The 22,836-nt window shown below is 41.3% G+C and overlaps 1 protein-coding gene across 5 annotated transcripts in view; it reads left to right on the top strand.

Annotated features, from left to right (window-relative positions):
• Positions 1 to 20,878, top strand: part of LOC124152888 (peptidyl-prolyl cis-trans isomerase G-like) — a 36,769-nt gene extending 15,891 nt beyond the window's left edge. For 4 of the 5 annotated variants that reach the window (XM_046525948.2, XM_046525950.2, XM_046525951.2 and 1 more), the window contains exons 9-21: positions 1,362 to 1,524; positions 2,497 to 2,628; positions 3,466 to 3,583; positions 4,163 to 4,362; positions 5,470 to 5,517; positions 5,894 to 6,988; positions 8,000 to 8,101; positions 9,681 to 9,996; positions 10,738 to 10,812; positions 11,592 to 11,701; positions 14,963 to 15,898; positions 16,250 to 16,303; positions 18,446 to 20,859. In XM_046525948.2, the coding sequence (XP_046381904.2) occupies positions 1,362 to 1,524; positions 2,497 to 2,628; positions 3,466 to 3,583; positions 4,163 to 4,362; positions 5,470 to 5,517; positions 5,894 to 6,988; positions 8,000 to 8,101; positions 9,681 to 9,996; positions 10,738 to 10,812; positions 11,592 to 11,701; positions 14,963 to 15,898; positions 16,250 to 16,303; positions 18,446 to 18,581 (3,485 nt within the window). In that variant the 3' untranslated portion in view covers positions 18,582 to 20,859. Of the gene's footprint in view, positions 1 to 1,361; positions 1,525 to 2,496; positions 2,629 to 3,465; positions 3,584 to 4,162; positions 4,363 to 5,469; positions 5,518 to 5,893; positions 6,989 to 7,999; positions 8,102 to 9,680; positions 9,997 to 10,737; positions 10,813 to 11,591; positions 11,702 to 14,962; positions 15,899 to 16,249; positions 16,304 to 18,445 lie in introns of all 5 variants that reach the window. The other variant, XM_046525947.2, reaches the window with a different exon arrangement.
• The last annotated feature ends 1,958 nt before the right edge of the window (positions 20,879 to 22,836 follow it).

Here is a 22,836-nt window from a genome sequence, read left to right as displayed (position 1 = left end):
CGTGACTCGTGTACTGTAACTCGGGAAAATAGATAGGCAGGGTGTTCATGTCGTCAAACGTTCTGCAATTTGCTGAAATACAGGAGTTTTAGAAAACTAACTGTTCACTCACTGGAAAATTCGAAGTCTGTTCTGAAACTTAATCTAAGTGACTGATTGGTGGTCTCTATGGCAACTATTGTGATGATTATGATTACCAGTCTGTGCCTAAAATTCTTGACACCAGTAACCCAAACTTGGCTCTGTTTTTCTATGTGCTATAATTACTTGATCTCACTCGACCAAACAGAATTTAATTAGACTCAGGCTTTGGACTGGTGGCTAAGGTTAAACTTTTCTAAATGCACAATTTCTTCATATTAATTTTTGTTATTTTGCTTATTTTGAACTAGATTGATAATTGTTCAGCGTTCATTCTTGAGTGTAGCATTACGGCTTTGACATTTCTTTTTCAATAATGACACCAGTATGATCCCCCACCTGCAGCCCATGGCGCATGGTTTCCTGTAGGAAGGAATCTCATACCTCAACATGCATTATTTTACGACATTAAAATTCATCAACGTGCTTCTTTTGCTGGTGGTTATACGGATGTATTCAGTGAACAATGTTACGAAGCAAGCTCAGTCACAGTGTGTGACACCTTCATTGCACTCTCATGTTATAGCACAGGGAATGAAGTATTTAAGGAGCTATGTTGGAGTATCTGACGCAGGCTGTTTGATTCACTCTTGTCAGTTATATACATTCTTAAGATTGGCTTATACCAACATTGGCAAAGCTTTCTGTCTGCATGTTGGAAAATCACCAACATACTGTCTAAAAATCTAATTGAGTTTTTAACTGAAACAAAGTATGGAAATAGATGTCAGACTTTGTGATGCTACAGTTGCAGGCAGACTGTTCCATTCAGGAGTTCGATCATCTGTTTCCAAATAGCAAGTGAAAGAGTGAGTCGATTACAGCGATGCTGTCACAATGTAACATAGACATGATTTGCGTTTAATTTTTGGCTGCTTTTGGACCGAAATATGAAATTATTTTTATGACATTTGAACTTGCAATAAAAAAATCAAATTCAATCACAGAACAAGCACTCTGACAAGCCAAGCTGAGAGTAATGATCACCAAGTAGTTGGTGGCACCCCTTTTGAAAATGACCCTCCATTTTCTAAAATGACTCCAACTTGTGTCATAAATGTGCGTGAAGGGTTTTCATATTTGTCAAATTGAATGATCACTGAATATTGATACACATTGTCATGTATTAAAGTTCTCATGGTTCTGATTTTAGGGTAAGTGTTGAATTCTTCCATACATCTACAGGTGAACTTGGATTAATGTCTTTTTTATTTATGCAGCAAAAAAGAAAAAGCCAACGTCAGAGTCCGGTGAATCAAGCTCAGCAGACTCTTCCTCCAGCTCCTCCGAGTCCTCCAGCAGCGAGGAGGAGAAAAGGAAGAAAAAGAAGAAAAAGCAAGAAAAGAAACGAAAGAAGGAGAGCAAAGAGAAGAAGGAACCAGTGTAAGATTTGTTTCAGTGTTAAAGGACCCCTGCAGGTTACTGTTATTGTGATCTTATTTTCAGTATGTTTATCCAGGTGTGGCTGTTTATCCAGGTGTGGCTGTTTATCAAGGTGTGGTTGTTTATCCAGGTGTGTCTATTTGTCAAGGTGTGTCTGTTTATCAAGGTGTGGTTGTTTATCAAGGTGTGGCTGTTTATCCAGGTGTGGCTGTTTATCAAGGCATGGGTGTTTATCCAGGTGTGGCTGTTTATCAAGGTGTGTCTATTTGTCAAGGTGTGTCTGTTTATCCAGGTGTGGTTGTTTATCAAGGTGTGGCTGTTTATCCAGGTGTGGCTGTTTATCAAGGCATGGGTGTTTATCCAGGTGTGGCTGTTTATCAAGGTGTGTCTATTTGTCAAGGTGTGTCTGGTTATCAAGGTGTGGCTGTTTATCCAGGTGTGGCTGTTTATCAAGGCATGGGTGTTTATCCAGGTGTGGCTGTTTATCAAGGTGTGTCTATTTGTCAAGGTGTGTCTGGTTATCAAGGTGTGGCTGTTTATCCAGGTGTGGCTGTTTATCAAGGCATGGGTGTTTATCCAAGTGTGGCTGTTTATCCAAGTGTGGCTGTTTATCAAGGTGTGTCTATTTGTCAAGGTGTGTCTGGTTATCTAGGTGTGTCTGTTTATCAAGGTGTGGCTGTTTATCCAGGTGTGGCTGTTTATCAAGGCATGGGTGTTTATCCAGGTGTGGCTGTTATCAAGGTGTGGCTGTTTATCAAGGTGTGGTTGTTCATCCAGGTGTGTCTATTTGTCAAGGTATGTCTGTTTATCCAGGTGTGGTTGTTTATCAAGGTGTGGCTGTTTATCAAGGCATGGGTGTTTAACCAGGTGTGGCTGTTTATCAAGGTGTGTCTGTTTATCAAGGTGTGGTTGTTTATCCAGGTGTGGCTGTTTATCCAGGTGTGGATGTTTATCCAGGTGTGGCTGTTTCAGGGAGGAGACAGAGGAGAAGGACAAAGTGCCCACAGTGTTTGCAGAAATCAGATCTGATGAAATCCCAGACATCCCTTTTCAAAAGTTCCTCTTCCGAGGCCAGCAAAAAGAAGAGGAGGAAGAAAAACAGAGGTTTGAAATAGAATGTTTATGAGGGCAATGACAACAGTAGAGTTGTCTTTGAATCTCAGCGCTCCTGTAATATGATGTGTGTCTCACTGTGTTTTCGAATACTGTAAAAACAATGTAAACTAACTTGGTAACTGTCTGTCTCTCCATTAGATAGACTAAATGTCAAAGATTTATTAAAAAGAAAATCATCTATTCAATTACTTTTCAAGACACAGTGATATTTTTAATTACCAACCATAGCGTAAAACAACATTTTGACACATGCATCCAAAATGTAATATCAAATGAGATAACCAATCTCATTAAAATCAGATCTTAGTTCTCGCTACCGCTAAACAAAGATCTGAGGACATCCCATTACGGGTCATGTCAGACCGACCTTGCACGAACTTTGACAGATAAATGGAATGACCAATCAGAAGGCAGCTTTCTCGTGCTTTGCGGCACAAAAATCAAATTGGCGACTACGCTTCCAAACATATTTTGACAAATTCTCGATTACAAGTTTGAAACCTGAACAAAAAACATTCTGGAATGGCTAATAGATGGTCTAGATTGTAAGGATTCATTCATTAAACCCGTAACTATCGTTCGGAATACCCCATGTTAAAGTTTTCGAGATTGCATGATTAGCAATCACGTTCTGACTGTCTCTTTCATAATCTAGTAAGCGACGCACTGATTGGTCGGATGAAAGGTCGTTCTGATGTGACCCCTAATGGGATGTCTTCAGATCTTTGTTTAGCGGTAGCGAGAACTGAGGTCTGATTTTAATGAGATTGATGAGATAACAGAATTATTGTCCATAATCTTTACAAATTCAAGTTCTGTTATCAGTAAAGAGCGTTCTCCCCCTGGCTATGGCCGACGTGCTCCTCCAGAGCGGATTCCGTATCGAGGTGGGCAGGTGAACTACTCCCGGACAGGGAGGAAGATCAAGGGGCGGGGCAGCGTGGTAGGTCCTGCTTCTCTTTGTTGAACTTCTTTAAGTGTTTGCTGATGGAAGTCTGTGCTTCAAGGCCCACTTTCACAAAGCGAGGAGTATGCTCAGATGTTGTAGGGCTGTGATGTGAAAACCTGTGTGGAGAGCTGGAGTTCATAGACTGTTCCTGATTGTTATGAAAGCAAATAGAGAACCTTAAAAAGCTGGGCACGAGGTCCCTTGGGCATGTCAGAAACCGGTTCGCCCCAATTATGTTTCTAGGTTTATCAGTTTGGTAGGTTTCACCGAAGTGGTAAGCGTTTGAGACCCGCATCACTGCGGGCAATCCTCCCACAAAATGCTGACATGCCTTGATATCACTCTCACTCACTCACTCACTCACCCCACTCACTCACTCACTCACTCACTCACTCACTCACTCACTCACTCACTCACTCACCCCACCCACCCACTCACTCACTCACTCACTCACTCACTCACTCACTCACCCACCCACCCACCCAGGGACTAGTGGTGGATGCTTTCCTGGGTACAATGGGTGAAGCCATTTCTGGTGTTCCCCAAATTGAATGAGATGTTTCTGTTTGTCAGAGATATCGATCCCGTAGTCGATCACGGAGTGAGACACCACCCCACTGGAAGAGAGAGCTAAATCGACTGAAGCCGCTCAGTGAGGCTGAGAAGGAAGCGGAGAAACGCTGGGTCAAAGGTGACAGGCTGAATCAGTCGCGTCAAGGTCAGAGGCCCCAGCAGCAGGAAGGGGGACAACTCCAGCCTGCCCCAAGTAACAGGTGAGTGGCAGGGGTCATCTTCACTTGAGTGTTTGTATGTAAGACACCACACATTTCAAGGCCCTCAGTCAGGAAGACAGTAGAACTTCAAATGGTACAATATTAGTTCTAGCAGTATCACAAAGGATACATGTGGTTTTATGCATCTGGCGTTAGGTTTTATACTGGTAGAACTTAGCGAGGGATTCATAAAATATATGCACCCCTCTTGATACTGCTACAACAAATTTATCTTACCAACATGTTATCGACATGTTTTAGTAGGGAATTAAAACAAATTCACGGTTGGTTGGTTGGTTGGCTGGTTGGTTGGTTGTTTGGTTGTTTAACGCCACGCTCAGCAATATTCCAGCTATATGAAGGCGGTCTGTAAATAATCAAGTCTGGACCAGACAATCCAGTGATTAATATCATGAGCATCGATCCACGCAATTGGGAATTCTCAGTTGATAGAAAACAGCTGTTCGATTGAGCTGAGGTTAAGTCGTGCTATGTCACATGACTTTCAGTGACGCGGAAAGAGCGGGCTGTTTTTTGTTTCCGAGCAGGGTATAAGGGATTTGTTCTGTAGCTCAGAAATTTATTTCCCTCCCAGGGATACATTATAAGTTGTCAACCAAACTCGAGGGGTACATGGTGTGATGTATCTTGTGTGTGAGCCGATGTACCCTGAGCCGTCATGCGGGAATATCACACCATATGCCCCGAAGGATTGGTTGACAACAAATTTATCTTACCAACATTCGTTCATACAGTACAGGCTGAAGTTTCCCTGAGTAAAATGCTTTGATACAGCCATTTTGACAGCTATCGAATGACGCAATCGAACCAAGTTACTTCCCTTTATAATGGGATAAACATTGGTTCATTACAGCTAAACAATACTTATGAAAGATAAGCATGTATGGTACCTAAGGTGGGTTACAATGGATTTGTCAGCCGACTACATGAGCGGGCTGCAGGAAAATGATAGCCCTACTCTTTAACTAATCAGAAGCTAGTATTTTAATGTAAGGTGAGATAAAGTACTTTATCAAGATCATGGGATCCAATCAGATCTCTTCATTCTGACATGGAGGGATAAAAAGACAATATGTGGTGTTTCAGGGAACAGTCTGGGAAACATGACAAGAAGAAGCACAAGAAGGAGAAGAAGTGAGAAGTCTTTTAAATATGTAACAAATGTATTTCATTTAAACATCAAGTAGATTTTTGTTACTTAAGAGACAGCCTCCGTGGTCTAGTGGTAGAGCGTTTGCCCAGAGAGCGGAAGGTTGGGAGTTCGATCCCAAGATGCATCATACCCTAAGACGTTAAAAGTTTTAGTGCAGTACTCTTGCAATACCTCACATTTCTTACTTATGACAAGAAGGGATTAAAAATATAAATGGGCAGCCAAACCTGCCAGATTGTAAAAAGTTATTTTATCTGTCTAACCGCTGATATAACGTCTTTTAGAACTTACCAGCTTGATTTCCATCAACGTACAGCCAATACAAAATCTTTGTAATGACAAAGGGGTTATTTCCAGACACCACAAGAAGCATAAGAAACATGGGAAACACAAGAAAAAGAAAGAACGTGGGAAGTCGCCAGGGGCTTCCCCCGAGGTGGAGTCTTCTGCTGACAGTGAAGACGAGAGTGCAGCGGCGGCAGCGGCGACGGGTTCAGACGGAGGGCACAACGGCACCGAGAGGTCACGCCAGGACAAGTCAGAGAGATCTGAAAGAAGGCAGACCACTGGAGATAGGTCGAGGGATCGAAGAGAGGAATTCGTGAGAGGAACTCAGGTTGGACATAGGCAGACGGAAAGAAGAAATGAGTCACTGGAGCGGAGAGATGAGAGAACAGCCAATAGACAGGCTGATCGACCTCCACCTAGAGATGAACGATTCTTAAAACATGGAAGCAGACAGAATGATAGGGAGGAACCAAATCGCCAGGTGAATGAACGACGTGTTTTTGTAGAACAACGAGGTCGACGTAGGGCAAGGTCGTCTTCCAAGGATTCTGATGACAATGATGGAGGAAGAGCCAGACGTGCCAATCCCCCTGCTGCAAGAGAGTCATCCCGGGAACAGAGAGAGAGCACCAGCAGACGGTCAAGGAATGACTCGGGGCGATCTGACACAAGGGATCCCCGAAAGAGGAGAGACCCCAGTAGTTCTGAAGAAAGACCAGGGACACGGTCAAGGCGGGAAAACAGCCGGCATGGTGTTCCTGACAGAAGAGGGCAAAATACGCAAACATCTCGATCAAATCCAAACATACGATCAAGAGACAATCAAGCTCGTGCAAGGAGATCATCTTCCTCAGAGTCAGACGATGACAACAAAAGAAACGGGACTCACAGAAAATCTCCAGCAGATCAAGAGCGGGCACGAAGACCATCAAAACGAGATAGGTCGTCCTCAGACTCTGGCACCGAGAGATCACGACAAGAACGGCAGAGGAAAGCAGCAGAGTTGAGATCTCAACAACAGAGCAGACGCACATCAGATTCTTCTGACTCGGATTCTGACCGACCACGCAGATCACGAGAAAGGTCACGAGAGCGACGAAGGTCAAGTTCAGCAGAAAGGAAGGCTCGAGAGAAGCGCCAATTGGAACTGAAGCAGTTTCACAGGTAATTGTTAAGTCTGATGTAGTCCAGCTGTCTATGTTTATTCTCTATGCCTGATGGTGTTCAGATTTGTGCATTTACCAGTAATGTATCATACTAATACAATAATACAGACAGATAAAAAAGAATCCAATCATTGGTATAGATTGAAGGAAGTGATTGATTCTTTAAAGAACATCTACCCGGTATTTTAATGTGTAATTAAGGGCAATAATCTGTAGTAAATGTTAAGGATCTTGATATAAGCAGAGCCTTCCATTGAAGTGGCAATAAGTCTAGACAGAACCCAGTTGTTCAGGTACTGCCTGCTGAACAAACACATGGTTGGTTGGAGTGATAGGAGTTTGTTGTCATGGGGCCAATGAATATTTATCATAGGCTACTGAAAGATGAAATGTGAATTTCCTTGGGTCCAGTAAACGTTTTGAGATATGGTTAAACCGTGGCACAAGCAGGATCATATCTGAACTACTTAGAGGCCATATTCGACTCAAAGCCAGCTGCAAGTGTCTGTAACCATTTCTAAGTATGTGCTAATACAGTGAAACTAATGTTATTGCTTTTTAGAGGGGATATATGTTTCATTGATAAAAGAACCTATAAAAGGAAAGAGGCTTTAATAAACAAAGTGAAAAAATCAATATTTTGAACAAATGTTTATATTTTTTCCCAGGAACACTTATCTTAGAATCTGAGATAAATCCCTGACATATCTCATGGATGGAAAATTTGGTCGTGTCATCGACATCTGAAAATCTTTGTAGTAATCACAAGTACTTGTTAAATCCATTTACAAATTATATTTATGCATTTTGAAATAATATTCATTCAACTTTTCTTGTTTATCATTCTATTTATTTTGTAATCGAGCCAGACAGTGACTACATGTGACATTTGGGTCTCCAGTGTTACTGAAGTAGAAAAAAGCAACAAATGAGGTCTGTTTTTAGAGGCCTGCTTTACGCTTGCCATATCATGCCTGTGTCAATAGTAGATGGTGGTTACCTCCCTTAGGTCTCTTCACCCGACGTCTGTCAGTCCACCACCAACGCACTGGAAGCCTGGCCAGAAGTCACTCCTACCAAAGGAAGCTAACTCTGTTGTTGAAACCAGAAGGTATGTGAGCCCCTGCGTGAATGTTGATGGCTGCTGTAGCCACAGTCCAGATCTGTTGTATCCTGTGAACAGACTAACAAGATACCCGAGGCCACAGCACATCATGTGTCGGCGTGCTTTGTTCATGGACACAAGGCTTGATTTACTATAGTGTATCCATGAAAACAACATATATTTTCACTGTTTGATGGTGGATGTTATTTAGTGATTGTGGAATCATATGATCGGTACCCTTGGGGATTCCAGGTTAGAATTGGTCCACAGCTATTTATTCTGGTCGTAAGAGGTGACCAAATGGATCAGATGATCAGGTGACTTCGAGCATGCCATCATACCCCAACTAATGAATTGTGTTCACAATATAATCACTGGATTGTCTGGTCAAGACTCAATCATGTTTAGAACACTGTCATATACAGTCAAGTCCCGTTAATCCCACATTGTTGGGTGCATATGATTGTCGGTATAACAAGTATGTTGGATAAACGAAATTAGGTAGTATCAACGTTTTTCATCGAAAATTGGAAACTACATGATAGATAATGATTTAAAAATGTTGCAGTGAAAAACGGAAAAAGGAAATATTCATATTGTTGTGTTACATTGTTAGCGGAATATGTTTTCTAATCATGCAACCTCTAAAGTTTAACACAAAACTGACGTTCTGACGTGACCTGTAATGGGATGTCCTCAGCGGTAGCGAGAATTTGTATCTGATTTTAATGAGATTGAGTTAATCTAGGCATGCGTTTTGTTTATTTCTAGCAGTAATTGTTTATTGTTAAGCAAGTTTATCAAGTGAGAATAAGCAGATACTCGACGATTCGTCTCACATCAAAACACTCGCAGGCAGATGACCACGGAGTGTGCTGATCACTGTGTCGGATTAACAAGACAGATTAATGAGTGATTTCAGCAATTTGTTGCAAATCAGTATCAGTCAGTCTCTGTTTGTAGAAAACCTTATTTGTCAAGACCGCTTCCGTGGTCTAGTCGATAGAGCGTCTGCCCGGAGACCGGATGAATTGGCTTTGTCATACCAAAAGATGTTACTTGTTGTTACCCTGCCTGGTGCTCGGCATTGAGGGGCTAAAACAATGACTGGTCAGGTCGAGTCAGTAAACTGTGTCTGAGTGGAGTATTCATGTTAAACTGCGGCATAGTATCTCAGTTGGCTAGCATTAAAAATCGGCATTAGTCTGGACTAGTAGATGAAGACATATACACGTGCATTTACGTCGCTATATAAGTGCAACAATCTTGAATACGATGTTAAACCCTATTTTACCTCTCCTCACCTTGTTTATCAAACAATACATATCACAGTTCTGTTGTTGCATCTATTTTTTCATGCTGAGGGCTGCAGTAAATCATGGTCCTAAAACAAACCAACATTACAGTCTTAGACCAGCATGGACTGTTGGGTTGGTGTCAGAATGTGTTATTCATCAACTGCAAGCTGTAAATTGTCACTAACATACAAAACTTTGGTCTGCAGACGAGTGGAGGTCGTATAAAAGAAAAGACATCGCCTGGATGTGTGCAGATGGTAATTTTTCTGTTATGATCTGTTTCTTAGACCTGAACCAACCTCACTGTATCCTGAAATCCCACTTCCTGGAGAACCACATCCACCAGCTGATATCCCAATCAGCATCCCCCACAATGCACCAGATCGGAGACTGGTCAGCAGGATCCAGTATGACCTTGAGGGAGGGTCGGAGCACCCAGTGGCGGCAAATCCTGTCAAGCCTCCCGAAACACAACCTCCACTAAAAAGGTCAAGGTCATCTAGTTCTTCCTCCAGCAAGTCCTCAAGGTCAGCAAGTAACTCCGATTCTGAGTCAGATTCACAATCAGATGAAGCCCAAAAGAAAGAGAAAAAGAAGGCAGAGGTATGGCTTCCAACATTCACATATTACTTCTTGTCAGACCCAGTTTGGATTCCTCAGCCGAATATTTCCCCACTGGTTAAAAACAGACGAAAATGTTAATTACTGTCTTGGCAGACAGCAGGGATCATTGCTGATGCTTGTACAACAGATTTATCCACCCTCAATTATATACAGGCCTCAGTGATGTAAGACTATGATAACTCACTCACTCACTCACTCACTCACTCACTCACTCACTCACTCACTAACCTACTCAAGAAATCACTCAAGAAATCACTCTCACTCACTCAAAAAATCACTCTCACTCACTCAAGAAATCACTCTCACTCACTCACTCAAGAAATTACTCTCACTCATTCAAGAAATCACTCTCACTCACTCACTCAAGAAATCACTCTCACTCACTCAAAAAATCACTCTCACTCACTCAAGAAATCACTCTCACTCACTCACTCAAGAAATTACTCTCACTCATTCAAGAAATCACTCATGACGTCACTCATGAAGTCACTTTTCACAAAAAAGTTACATATTCAGTTCATGATTTTTTCAGAGCCTGTTTGGTGTCTGCGTCTTATACCATAAGACATGAGTCCCGTCATGATGTAATACATTGTCAAGTCCAATACCATGCACGCGTGTACTTTTACGTAACGTCATTTTACAATGTGTGCATGCTGGCACCCATTCTTCTGTGGGTGGTTGAAGCCTTCTTAACGTTCTGTGATATCTGCTGTGTAGGAGCGGATCACGTGGCAGCCCCCGCCTGATCCAGATGATGGAGAGAGAGAGGAAGAGTTCCGCTCCACACGGATGGTGAGTGTTAGTGAGTGAGTTGGGTTTAACACCGCTTTTAACATTATTCCAGTTATATTGCGGTGTGTCAGCTTAAGGTGGGAGGAAAGCCAGAACTGATGCTGGTCTCGGACATTTACCACTTTGGTGAAACCCATGAGCACAGATATGGTGCTGACAAACTTAGAAACATAATCGGGGCGAATCGGGATTTGAACCCGCAATCATAGGTTTCTGGCAGACCCAAGGGACACAACTCTGCACAGCAAATAGACGACTTGGTGCTCATGCCCCCATTGTGAGTGTGAAATGAGAGATGTTCTAACGTAGTTTAGATCAGAACTCCCATGGAGATCCCATGCTGGGTTCTAAGGGAAGATTGTATTGTCACCATCTGTGTCACCATCTGTGTCTCCATTGTGTCTCCCAACATTGTAAAACCCATCTAAGGAGCCACTATTTGTTGTCTAAGATCTGCATCCCTTAAGCATGCCAGAAACCTATGATCAAGGATAAATCCAGGATTCGCCTTGAGATTTACTGCCAGAATGGAACTAGGCGTTAGTCTAAGTTGACCGAAATGCTAGCCCTGGAGATGTAGAGGATGTGAAAATCATCACTTGTAGTGGCAGTTTGATATGATGAGAGAAACATCTGGACTTGACATCACTGTCTGTATTTCTGACAGTAAAAGACACATAGTTTGAATCCAGTGAGATTCCAGTGTGTGAATTTGTCTCCTGTTTGCAGGTGTGAATTTGTCTCCTGTTTGCAGGTGTGAATTTGTCTCCTGTTTGCAGGTGTTCAGAGCAAACAGTGGCCCGGAATCTGGGGGAACAGGGCCTCGCATACGCACACCGCCGCTGCCCCCCATAGGACAAGTTGCCGTGGCAACATCAGAGCTAGCCAGGTACGTATGCCCAAGATGTTACTTTCGACTCACCTGACCTGACCGGTGGTGGATGGAGAGCTGCCAGAATGTCTGCCTGTATCGGCACCAGTTTTCATCTGCTCGGAACTGATGAGTACATCTGATGCCACCAACTGCAGTGGTACTGAGGATGTCTTTATGACCACGAACATTTATCAATATCTTGTTGAAAATGTTCACAATGTGAGAATGGAAGAATTGATACTAGATTTGCTTATTCCTGGCAGGTTATTTTTCTGACACACTTTTGACACTTTTTATTAATTCTGAAAAGTGAGAATTGTATGATAATTGCCTCTGTGAGGCACTGGGCCTACCTCTAACTATGAAGTTACAGAGAGATGTGGAATATTAAGAGTCCAGTCTGGGGATGTAAAACTATTTGGAGATGTAAGATTGCTTTGAAAAACAGACAGTGATAAGTGTTGTCAAATTTTGGCATGCAGGAAGAAACATAAAATTTTGCCTCTTTTAGCTGTTCACTGATAAATGTACCTTGAGGCAATTAGTTTTATTCAACAGCTTCATGTAAACAGGAAGCGAAGAAATTACTGCCTTATTTTTTTAATGACATAATATCACATGGATTTGTAAAGTTATGTATAATGTTACATATTCGATGTGAAAAAGACTTTGTTATAAATGATGAAAATCTAGTTGTCACCATGACGAGAGGCATGCCTTTGCATAAATAAAAGGGGGCATAACCCTGCTATGACTACCAGTAGGTCATTGTAACTCACCTGTCCTGGGGAGAATTGATATCAATGACGACAATACGTTTTCATTTGTTTTGTTGACGAGTATCATTTAGATTTAGTAACATGATAAAATGAAATGTCTGCCATATTCTTTAACCTGTATATACTAAATGACAACAATGAATTTGCACTGACATTTACATATTGGGTATACAACACTAAATTTGGCAATTTCTTATCAAAATGATGTTCAAACAAACAGGATATTATCAAAGTTTTCGTAAATTTATAATAAAATCATGCACTTTGATATAATAATTATGAACATTAATAAATATCCAAAGTGAATTAATTGATTCATAGCATCGCGTGGAATGGAAACAGTGACAATTTCTGTTTGATATATATAATTCCCTTATTCTTGCTGTGGTAATCGTCCCATGTATATTCTCAATAACAAATAGACAAATGATTCTCTCAAAATAGCAGAAAATGCTAAACAGTGTAAAGTCTGAGTTTGCTTCATTTACATTTTCAAACAAGAACAGTTTTCATAACAGCAATTGTTTTCTGTTCTCAAACCTGAATTACTGTAAATCTTGAAATTAATGCAAGCCTGAATTAAATGGGAAAAATGCAAGTGTTATTTGCTCGCATTATTAAACATCACATATATATATCAACAATAAGACATTTTGGATAGAGAAATACCAACTTAGACATACGCTGAAAACAAACTTCTATGTATTCCACATCACTGTTTATTGATTAAGGGATAATTGTATTTCAGCTGAGTGTGAAATATATGTAACACAACAGACATCTCATATCTGGCAGACAATAGGGCAGAAAATTCACTTTAATGTTCGCCTATTTTCTAAACTATGCTAATGATTTTAGAGTAATTGGTGACACTTCAGAGAGAACATTGGTGTTTTTCAATTCTCCAAGTAAATATCTGATATTTAGATCATAATAAATACCTAAAATAGTGCTGTGACTAGACAGCAATATTTTTCAAATGTAACTAACTGGCATAGGTCATTTTTGTTTTGAGTAAATTTGCTTTCTCTAAAGTGCCAATGGACAAAGAATTTTCCCCAGAATTTAAACTGTGTGCATGATTTGTTTTGACTTTTATTCAACTTAAAAGTGAAGAGAGGGGGGGTATATATATTCCTTTGGCATCCAGAGCCTTGTCACCAGTCAACACTGACCCTCTTTTGTCAATAAATTTGTTTTTTGTTGTTTAAAACCAAACTCAGCAATATTTCCAACTATATGACAGTGATCTGTAAATAATCAAGTCTTGACCAGACAATCCAGTGATTGATATAAGGAGCATCGGTCTACACAATTGGGATACGATGACATGCTTCAACCAAGTCGACGAGCCTCACCACCCAATCACATTAGTCACCTCTTAAGTATAGTCGCCTTTTAAGGCAGGCATGGGATGCTGAAGACCTGTTCTACTCCGGATCTTCTTGGGTTTGTCAATAAGCATACCCTTGTAAATGTCTTCACTCAAATTTGAATTGGTCTTTCTAACTGCATGCTTGTAGCAGAGACTTTCTACTGGTATTCCTCGTACGAGCAACCGCCTCCGTGGTCTAGTGGTAGAGCGTCCACCCTGAGAGCAGAAGTTCCGGGGTTCGATCCCTTGCTGCATCATACCAAAAGACGTTAAAAGATGGTACTTCTTGTTACCCTGCCAGGAGTTTGGCGGCTCGGAGTCAGTATACTGTGTCTCAGTGGGGTATTCATGTTAAAAAGCGGCATGGTATCTCAGTGGGCTAGCACTATAAATCGGCATCAGTCCAACCTAGTACAAGCAGCCACACATACACACACATGTGCATGCACATCGCTATATAAGTGCAATAATCTTGGACGTGACGTTCCCATTACACTTCACCTCACCTCCTAGGAACCCCAGGGAATTTTTGTGACTCATGAGTGGAAGAGATTGAAGGTGAAGGTCACTCAGTGTGAGCTAGGTCTGAAAAGGATTTGTACATTTATGATTGAATTTTGACAAAAAGTAATACACATGATCTCTTAGGTGAGCCTTGATTGTAGCAACTTTGGGTTTCATTTGTACAAGGTCTCTGGAGGTGACATTAAAAACTTAAGAATTCAGGAAATTCATTTTACTTCATAGGAAATCAAAGCATTTTCACTCAAATGACAATAAACAATTAATTATAATAATATTAATATTAATAATAATAATAAATGTCTGTCATACGTCATGGTTGTGTCAAATGAGAAGGTCACTTTGACGGTCATTTACTTATGAAAATGGAACCTAATTGGCAACCTACTAAAGACAACAGATTCAGCCAATGCCACGTCATACATAGAAGATCACCAAACAGACTGTATTGTAAATTGTCGTGGTAGATTGGAGACAAATTTTTGATTTTAAGGTGGGACATCTTTGTTTTAAAGTTTTAGGTATCAAATCCAAAGTATTATATGCCGTTCAAAGCAGTCATTTTACCTTTAACCCACACGTTCTTATGAAATCTTGCAGACAAGAGGGTCGGCAAGTCACAGGTGATGACAGAACGGCTCTTCGAGGGAAGGAGAAAGAAGCTGACAGGGGAAGAAGTGTCAGTGTTAGAAGCAGAGAGAGGTCAATTCCCCTGGACAGCGACCAGGAAAAGAAAAGACGGAAGACCAATAGTAGCAGCTCAAGGTCACGCAGTCCACAAAAACAACCTAATGAAGATCAGAAAAGATCTTCCTTAGACCAAAGAATAGTGAAACTGGCACCCAAAATTCTGGAAAGGAGTACTTCACAAGCAGAGAAAGGTCGTGATCCTCGGAAGAGTTCTAGTTCTTCCACCTCTCCTGCTAGGCGGCGTAGATCATCATCTTCCAGTTCCGGAAAGTCTACTCCTCCCCGCAAGGGGTCCGCTGGTCGGTCACTCAGCCGGAATGGAGACAAACCAGCTCGACCTGTTAGAAGAGATCTTTCTCCTCGGAGAAGATCACCATCTCGTCCATCACCAAGACGTCAGTCTCCTCCTAGACCACGTAGATCTCCACGTAGATCTCCACGTAGATCTCCACGTAGATCTCCTCGTAGATCACCTCGAAGATCACCTCGTAGATCTCCACGTAGATCTCGTTCCAGATCTAGATCAAAATCAACACAAAGGAGAAAGTCACGATCACCTAGAAGGAGGTCAAGATCACTTAGGAGATGGTCGCCACCAAGAAGATCACGCTCACCAAGATTAAGAAGGTCAAGGTCACCGAGACGATCCAGATCTCCAAGGAGACGATCACCTCCTCGTAGATCAAGGTCAAGATCACCTAGGTGGTCATCAAGAAGATCGCGATCACCAAGGCGAAGAAGAACACCTCCAAGAAGATCTAGATCACCTAGAAGGTCAAGGTCACCAAGGCCCAACAGAAGATCAAGATCACCAAGACCTGTGAGGAGATCAAGGTCAAAGTCAAGGTACTCCCAGACATTACCTGCCTCCTATTTTAATGCTTTCGACTTGGGACCAAGTAGTTCATGTTAAAGCATGATCACATTGTCCTTGTCAGGTTGTTAGCATGGTCAGTAGGTTGTAATCAAGGATAGATATTTGCATATATTTAATAATTTCGTTAATTTCTAATGGAGTCACATTTGGTTGCCACCAAAAGTTCTGTTGTCATGTTTCATTAAAAGATTGTATTTTTGGCGTGTTTGTAACAAGCTAACAAGTTAACTCAGCCAATGACACCCTTAAGGTGCATTGAATATCAGTTTAATAAAATGCAGTCAACTTAATCCTGTAGTTGAGTATAATGTTTGTTTCAGAAGTCGTTCATCAGATGGTTACAGAAGACGGACCAGCCCAGGAAGACGTAGAAGGTCAGGATGTGTATACTGTCATTGATTCTCCTGTTGCTTGTGGCCTGGGGTTTCTAATGGTTATTAGGCCATCTGTCTTAGTGAATTGGTCTCCAAGAATGTTGGTTACAGAATTAATGTAGGTGTTTAAGGTAAAAAATCGGGAGACATGATCAATATGCCATTGAGCAAAACAAGCGCTAGAGTTTCAGGGAGAACAGTAGAACATGCTTGTCGGTCTCACTGATGCCATTCAATGAAAGATAACAGCCTTATGAATCGCCAAGGCCAATCTCATTAAAATCAGTGCTTAGTTCTCGCTACCGCTAAACAAAGATCTGAAGACATCCCATTAAGGGTCACATCAGAACGACCTTTCATCCAACCAAACAGTGCATCGCTTACCAGATTATGAAAGTGACAGTCGGAATGTGATTTCTAATCATGCAATCTCGAAAACTTTAACATGGGGTATCCCGAACGATAGTAACAGGTTTAACGACTGAATCCTTACAATCTAGACCATCGATTAGCCATTCCAGAATGTTTTTTTTGTTCAGCTTTCAAATTTGTAATCGAGAATTTGTCAAAATATGTTTGGAAGCGTAGTCGCCAATTTGAATTTTGTGCCGTAAAGCACGAGAAAGCTGCCTTCTGATTGGTCATTCCATTCGTCGGTCAAAGTTTGCGCAAGGTCGGTCTGACGTGACCGTTAATGGGATGTCCTCAGATCTTTGTTAAGCGGTAGCCACAAGGCGTTATCTTGAATACATCACATGTATCACAAGTGTATCACCATATCCCAAAACACTCCTGATTGGTATCATGGGTCAAAGTCATCACCTAAAGAATAGTTTGCCTACCAGATAATTTGTGAAGCAGTTTCTGTAGATTTTTATGCATCACCACCCTAGATCGGGGTAGGAAAAGCCGATCTGTTGTTTGGTCAAGGTGGAGGTGATATTTATGTGATGTATTTGCTGTTTCCTGCTGGTATTTAAGGTCCCCTATTCCCAATGAGTAGCTGGTGACTTTTCACTTGTTCAGTCAGATTCCACCAATGGATGTTTTATATGGTTAGAATACAAACGTCATTCTCTCAAAAAAGTTTGGTTTTTGTTCAGGATATTCAAGAAGTCTTACTTTAAGCATATGAAAATTGGTACATGTCAACTTAAGGGTGGTAAGGTTTTATGTGACCTTCATTGGATTTCAAGGTCATTGTAAAGTGCATTGTAAAGAGCTAGCATGCATGTGTAACTGCAAATGTTCTAGAAGGTAATTGAGGGTCAAGGTCATTAGAGGAGAAATGCTTATGACATTTTTATTCAGGTAACTGGAGGCAGGGGACTTTCTGACAAAAGGTTGTGGTGCATTATTAAACTAGAATGTCATTTCACCACAATAAGTATTACACATAAAATAGCTGGAGGCAAGGGACTTTCAAATATGAGCTCCTGTGATTCAGCAAGTAATTTTTTCAAACCATTCAACAGCATTACAAATTGGTGCTAGTCCTATTGTCCTTGCCAAACTGCCCAATAGGTATCATAAGGACTAGTAGCAATTTGCTATTTTTACAGGTTTTGCTATATGTTATCATTATAAGGACTAGTGGTCTAAAACTGTTAGTTTCTAATGCTGATTTAAGGGCAGATCGAGCATTTGTAGAAAGTAGGATTCCAAAATAGCAAGGGGCGGTCGGGTAGCCTAGTGGTTAAAGCGTTCGCTCGTCATGACAAAAACCCGGGTTCGATTCCCGACATGGGTACAATGTGTGAAACCCATTTCTGGTGTCCCCCGCCGTGATATTGCTGGAATATTGCTAAAAGCGGCGTAAAACCATACTCACTCACTCCAAAATAACAAAATCCTCTCTCAGATCATTTTGCTCCTTAGAACATACTACATTTGGTTTTCAAAAGTTCGGGCCCCCTGGACACCCCCTCTGGATCTGCCTAGGCCATTTCAGTGTGTTATTTGGCTGGTTACAGACCTGATACGTTATGTCTGGGAGGAGGTTGTGTTGTAGTAGGGGAGACTGGTGGTCTGTGGTATGGCCTTGAAACGCTGGGGAAGGAACTGCTGCTTCTGTTTTCGCCAGAACACGTCCCTAGGATTGAAAGTTTCTCTCCTCACAATATGTTCTCTATTTCATTTCAGACGTAGTGACAGCAGAGGTCGGTCTCGAAGTAGGTCAAGGTCACGTAGGCGGAGAAGCAGCAGTAGTAGGAGCAGCAGTGGTAGTTCACGTCGACGTAGCCGAAGACGCTCACGAAGTACATCCTCAAGTGATTAAACACTATTTTGCGAATATATCAAATGGGATTAATGTCAAGTCAACTAAAATGTTTTATGCCGAGTGACTTATTTTATGAGGTAGACCCCAGAAAAGAAGTGAAGACGCTACATATTTTACAGGAGAATGTATTGGTAAGAAGCCCAGAGTGTTTTTTGGAACATATCATTTACATTAAGTGCTTTTTGTATATTGCTATAAAAAAGTTAAGGACCACTTGGTTCTGTCATATTATGATAGTTAATCTGTCATGCCATAACAGATTAACTTTAGTCATATGATAGAATCAGGTGGTCCTCAACCTTTTTATGTAGTGTATATCAACAAATGAAGCCCAACCTGGTACATTAACAAGGCGATACCAAAGTATTTCATCAAGATGGTTATGATGTCCAAGATAGGTACTTAGTCTGTTGTTTACATCCCATCAAGTTATATCACAATACTGTGACCAACTGACAGATACACAAACAGAACTGTGGTGGACACCAAGTTGTGGCAGCACAGCACAAGTTGATGTCCCACATTGATTCTTTGTGTACTCCTAGTGATCAACTGTTGGTATGTCAACTGTTGGTATGTCAACTGTTGGTATGTCAACTGTTGGTATGTCAACTGTTGGTATGTCTAATCTTGGTATGTCAACTGTTGGTATGTCTACTGTTGGTATGTCAACTGTAGATATGTCAACTGTTGGTATGTCTACTGTTGGTATGTCTACTCTGGGTATGTCAACTGTTGGTATGTCAACTGTTGGTATGTCTAATCTTGGTATGTCAACTGTTGGTATGTCAACTGTTGGTATGTCTACTGTTGTTATGTCAACTGTAGATATGTCAACTGTAGGTATGTCAACTGCTGGTATGTCTACTCTGGGTGTGTCAACTGTAGGTATGTAAACTGTTGGTATGTCAACTGTTGTTATGTCAACTGTTGGTGTGTCTGCTGTTGCTATGTCAACCGTTGGTATGTCTACTGTTGCTATGTCAACTGTTTGTATGTCTACTGTTGGTATGTCAGCTGTTAGTATGTCTACTGTTGGTGTGTCAATTGTTGGTATGTCTACTGTAGGTATGTCAACTGTTGGTATGTCTACTGTTGGTATGTCAACTGTTGGTATGTCTACTGTAGGTATGTCAACTGCTGGTATGTCTACTCTGGGTGTGTCAACTGTAGGTATGTAAACTGTTGGTATGTCAACTGTTGTTATGTCAACTGTTGGTGTGTCTGCTGTTGCTATGTCAACCGTTGGTATGTCTACTGTTGCTATGTCAACTGTTTGTATGTCTACTGTTGGTATGTCAGCTGTTAGTATGTCTACTGTTGGTGTGTCAGCTGTTAGTATGTCTACTGTTGGTGTGTCAATTGTTGGTATGTCTACTGTAGGTATGTCAACTGTTGGTATGTCTACTGTTGGTATGTCAACTGTTGGTATGTCTACTGTAGGTATGTCAACTGCTGGTATGTCTACTCTGGGTGTGTCAACTGTAGGTATGTAAACTGTTGGTATGTCAACTGTTGTTATGTCAACTGTTGGTGTGTCTGCTGTTGCTATGTCAACCGTTGGTATGTCTACTGTTGCTATGTCAACTGTTTGTATGTCTACTGTTGGTATGTCAGCTGTTAGTATGTCTACTGTTGGTGTGTCAGCTGTTAGTATGTCTACTGTTGGTGTGTCAATTGTTGGTATGTCTACTGTAGGTATGTCAACTGTTGGTATGTCTACTGTTGGTATGTCAACTGTTGGTATGTCTACTGTTGGTATTTCGACTGTTGGTGTGTCTGCTGTTGCTATGTCTACTGTTGGTATGTCAACTGTTGGTATGTCTACTGTTGGTATGTCAGCTGTTAGTATGTCTACTGTAGATATGTCAACTGTTGGTATGTCAACTGTTGGTTAGTCTACTGTTGCTATGTCAACTGCTGCTATGTCAACTTTTGGTATGTCTACTGTTGCTATGTCAACTGTTGCTATGTCTACTGTTGGTATGTCAACTGTTGGTATGTCAACTTTTGGTATGTCTACTGTTGCTATGTCAACTGTTGCTATGTCTACTGTTGCTATGTCAACTTTTGGTATGTCTACTGTTGCTATGTCAACTGTTGCTATGTCTACTGTTGGTGGGACCACGGGTGTCCCTGTCGGCTAAGACGTCGCAATTCGCTGTTCAGAGTTGCGTCCCTTGGGCACGCCAGAAACCTATGATTGTGGGTTTGAATCCCAGTTCGTCCCGATTATGTTTCTAGGTTTGTCAGCACCATACCCTTGCTCGTGGGTTTCACCGAAGTGGTAAATGTCTGAGACCTGCATCACTTTGGGCTTTCCTCCCACATTAAGCTGACACGCCGCGATATAACTGGAATATTGTTAAAAGCGGCGTTAAACACATCTCACTCACTCACTCTACTGTTGGTATGTCAACTTTTGGTATGTCTACTGTTGCTATGTCAACTGTAGACATCTGAGGTATGTGCTGGAGCATGTGAGTGGGACCCTCCTGGTGATAGTGCTTGAGGTATGTGCGGGTCTCGTGTGCATGACAAACCTAATGCAGTATTTGTTTCCTCTCTTGGCTGTCTACTGAATCTGTCACATATTGCCTGAACATTCATTTAACCTTCATCCTTCCTCTATTTAAGATATTTATTCAAACACACAGGATGTACTTCACACAGGAAGTGCTTCATGTTGGCCATTAACCACTCACCCTTATGATGAACACAAGCTGTCTCACACAATAGCAGTATTGTCCGGACAGGGACATCGTGGCTGAAGCTGCTCTCAGAGGTTATGGGTATCACAGCTTGTGTTTCTTAAGCAACTCATTAAAGTTTGTTCCTTGTATTTTGTTTCACTTTAGTTTTAGCTTTTTGAGCAGTTTTTATTCATCTGTGTTGTCTATTTTTTGAGAACATCTTCCGTGTTCTGGCCAAGTTGAAACCTGAGTTGAGGAAGCAAGTTTCCTCTTGCAACTTGACAGTTTCTCCCCAAGGAAAATGTGGTTGTTATACAACTCGAGAACTCCTTGAAACACATGCTTGTTGTACAACTATAGTAGCATGTTTTTGTTGAGCTGACATTTTAGAGTGAGCCTGCTAACCAACACAGCGTTCCCTGGGCTGGAAGTAAGCTGGCCCTGTAAGACCATCGGGGGAACGTGGAAGTTTAGTGGGGATGTTTCCTGTGTATCATGATTTTATTAACCATTCCTCGGCTGTCTGTAAATACACATTCTTCATGTTAACATTGTTGTACAATTCCTCCATCTTTGAAGTGTTGTAGACCATTTCATATTCATACATGTCGTATATGTTATAGAACGGTTTAACTGAAAATACGAGTCCTGTGAATTATTGATTGCTTGTTGGTCCTTGCCAGTTGTGAAATAGCATACAGCTGATCATCAGCTGTTATGTCACACATACAGGTTGATCATAAGCTGATATGACCCACATACAGGTTGTATACCAGCTGTTATGTCCAATATGCAGATTGTATACCAGCTGTTATGACCCACATGCAGGTTGATCATAAGCTGATATAACCCACATACAGGTTGATCATAAGCTGTTATGACCCACAGACACATTGTATACCAGCTGTTATGACCCACATGCAGGTTGTATACCAGCTGTTATGACCCACATGCAGGTTGATCATAAGCTGATATAACCCACATACAGGTTGATCATAAGCTGATATAACCCACATACAGGTTGATCATAAGCTGATATGACCCACATACAGGTTGTATACCAGCTGTTATGTCCAATATGCAGATTGTATACCAGCTGTTATGACCCACATACAAGATGATCATCAGCTGTTATGACCTACATACATATTGATCATCAGCTGTTATGACCCACATGCAGGTTGATTATAAGCTGTTATGACCCACATTCAGGTTGTATACCAGCTGTTATGACCCACATGCAGGTTGTATACCAGCTGTTATGACCCACATGCAGGTTGATCATAAGCTGATATAACCCACATACAGGTTGATCATAAGCTGTTATGACCCACAGACAGGTTGTATACCAGCTGTTATGTCCAATATGCAGATTGCATACCAGCTATTATGTCCAACATACAGGTTGATCATCAGCTGTTATGTCAAACATACAGGTTGATCATCAGGTGTTATGACCCACATACAGGTTGATCATCAGCTGTTAACGCCCACATACAAGTTGTATACCAGCTGTTATGTCCAATATGCAGATTGTATACCAGCTATTATGTCCAACA

The sequence above is a fragment of the Haliotis rufescens genome, unplaced genomic scaffold, assembly GCF_023055435.1.
Source record: "Haliotis rufescens isolate VD_foot unplaced genomic scaffold, xgHalRufe1.0.p SCAF_4, whole genome shotgun sequence".
Lineage (NCBI taxonomy): Eukaryota > Metazoa > Mollusca > Gastropoda > Lepetellida > Haliotidae > Haliotis > Haliotis rufescens.
Note: the sequence above shows the minus strand (reverse complement) of the source record. Positions and strands in the feature narration are given on the sequence as shown.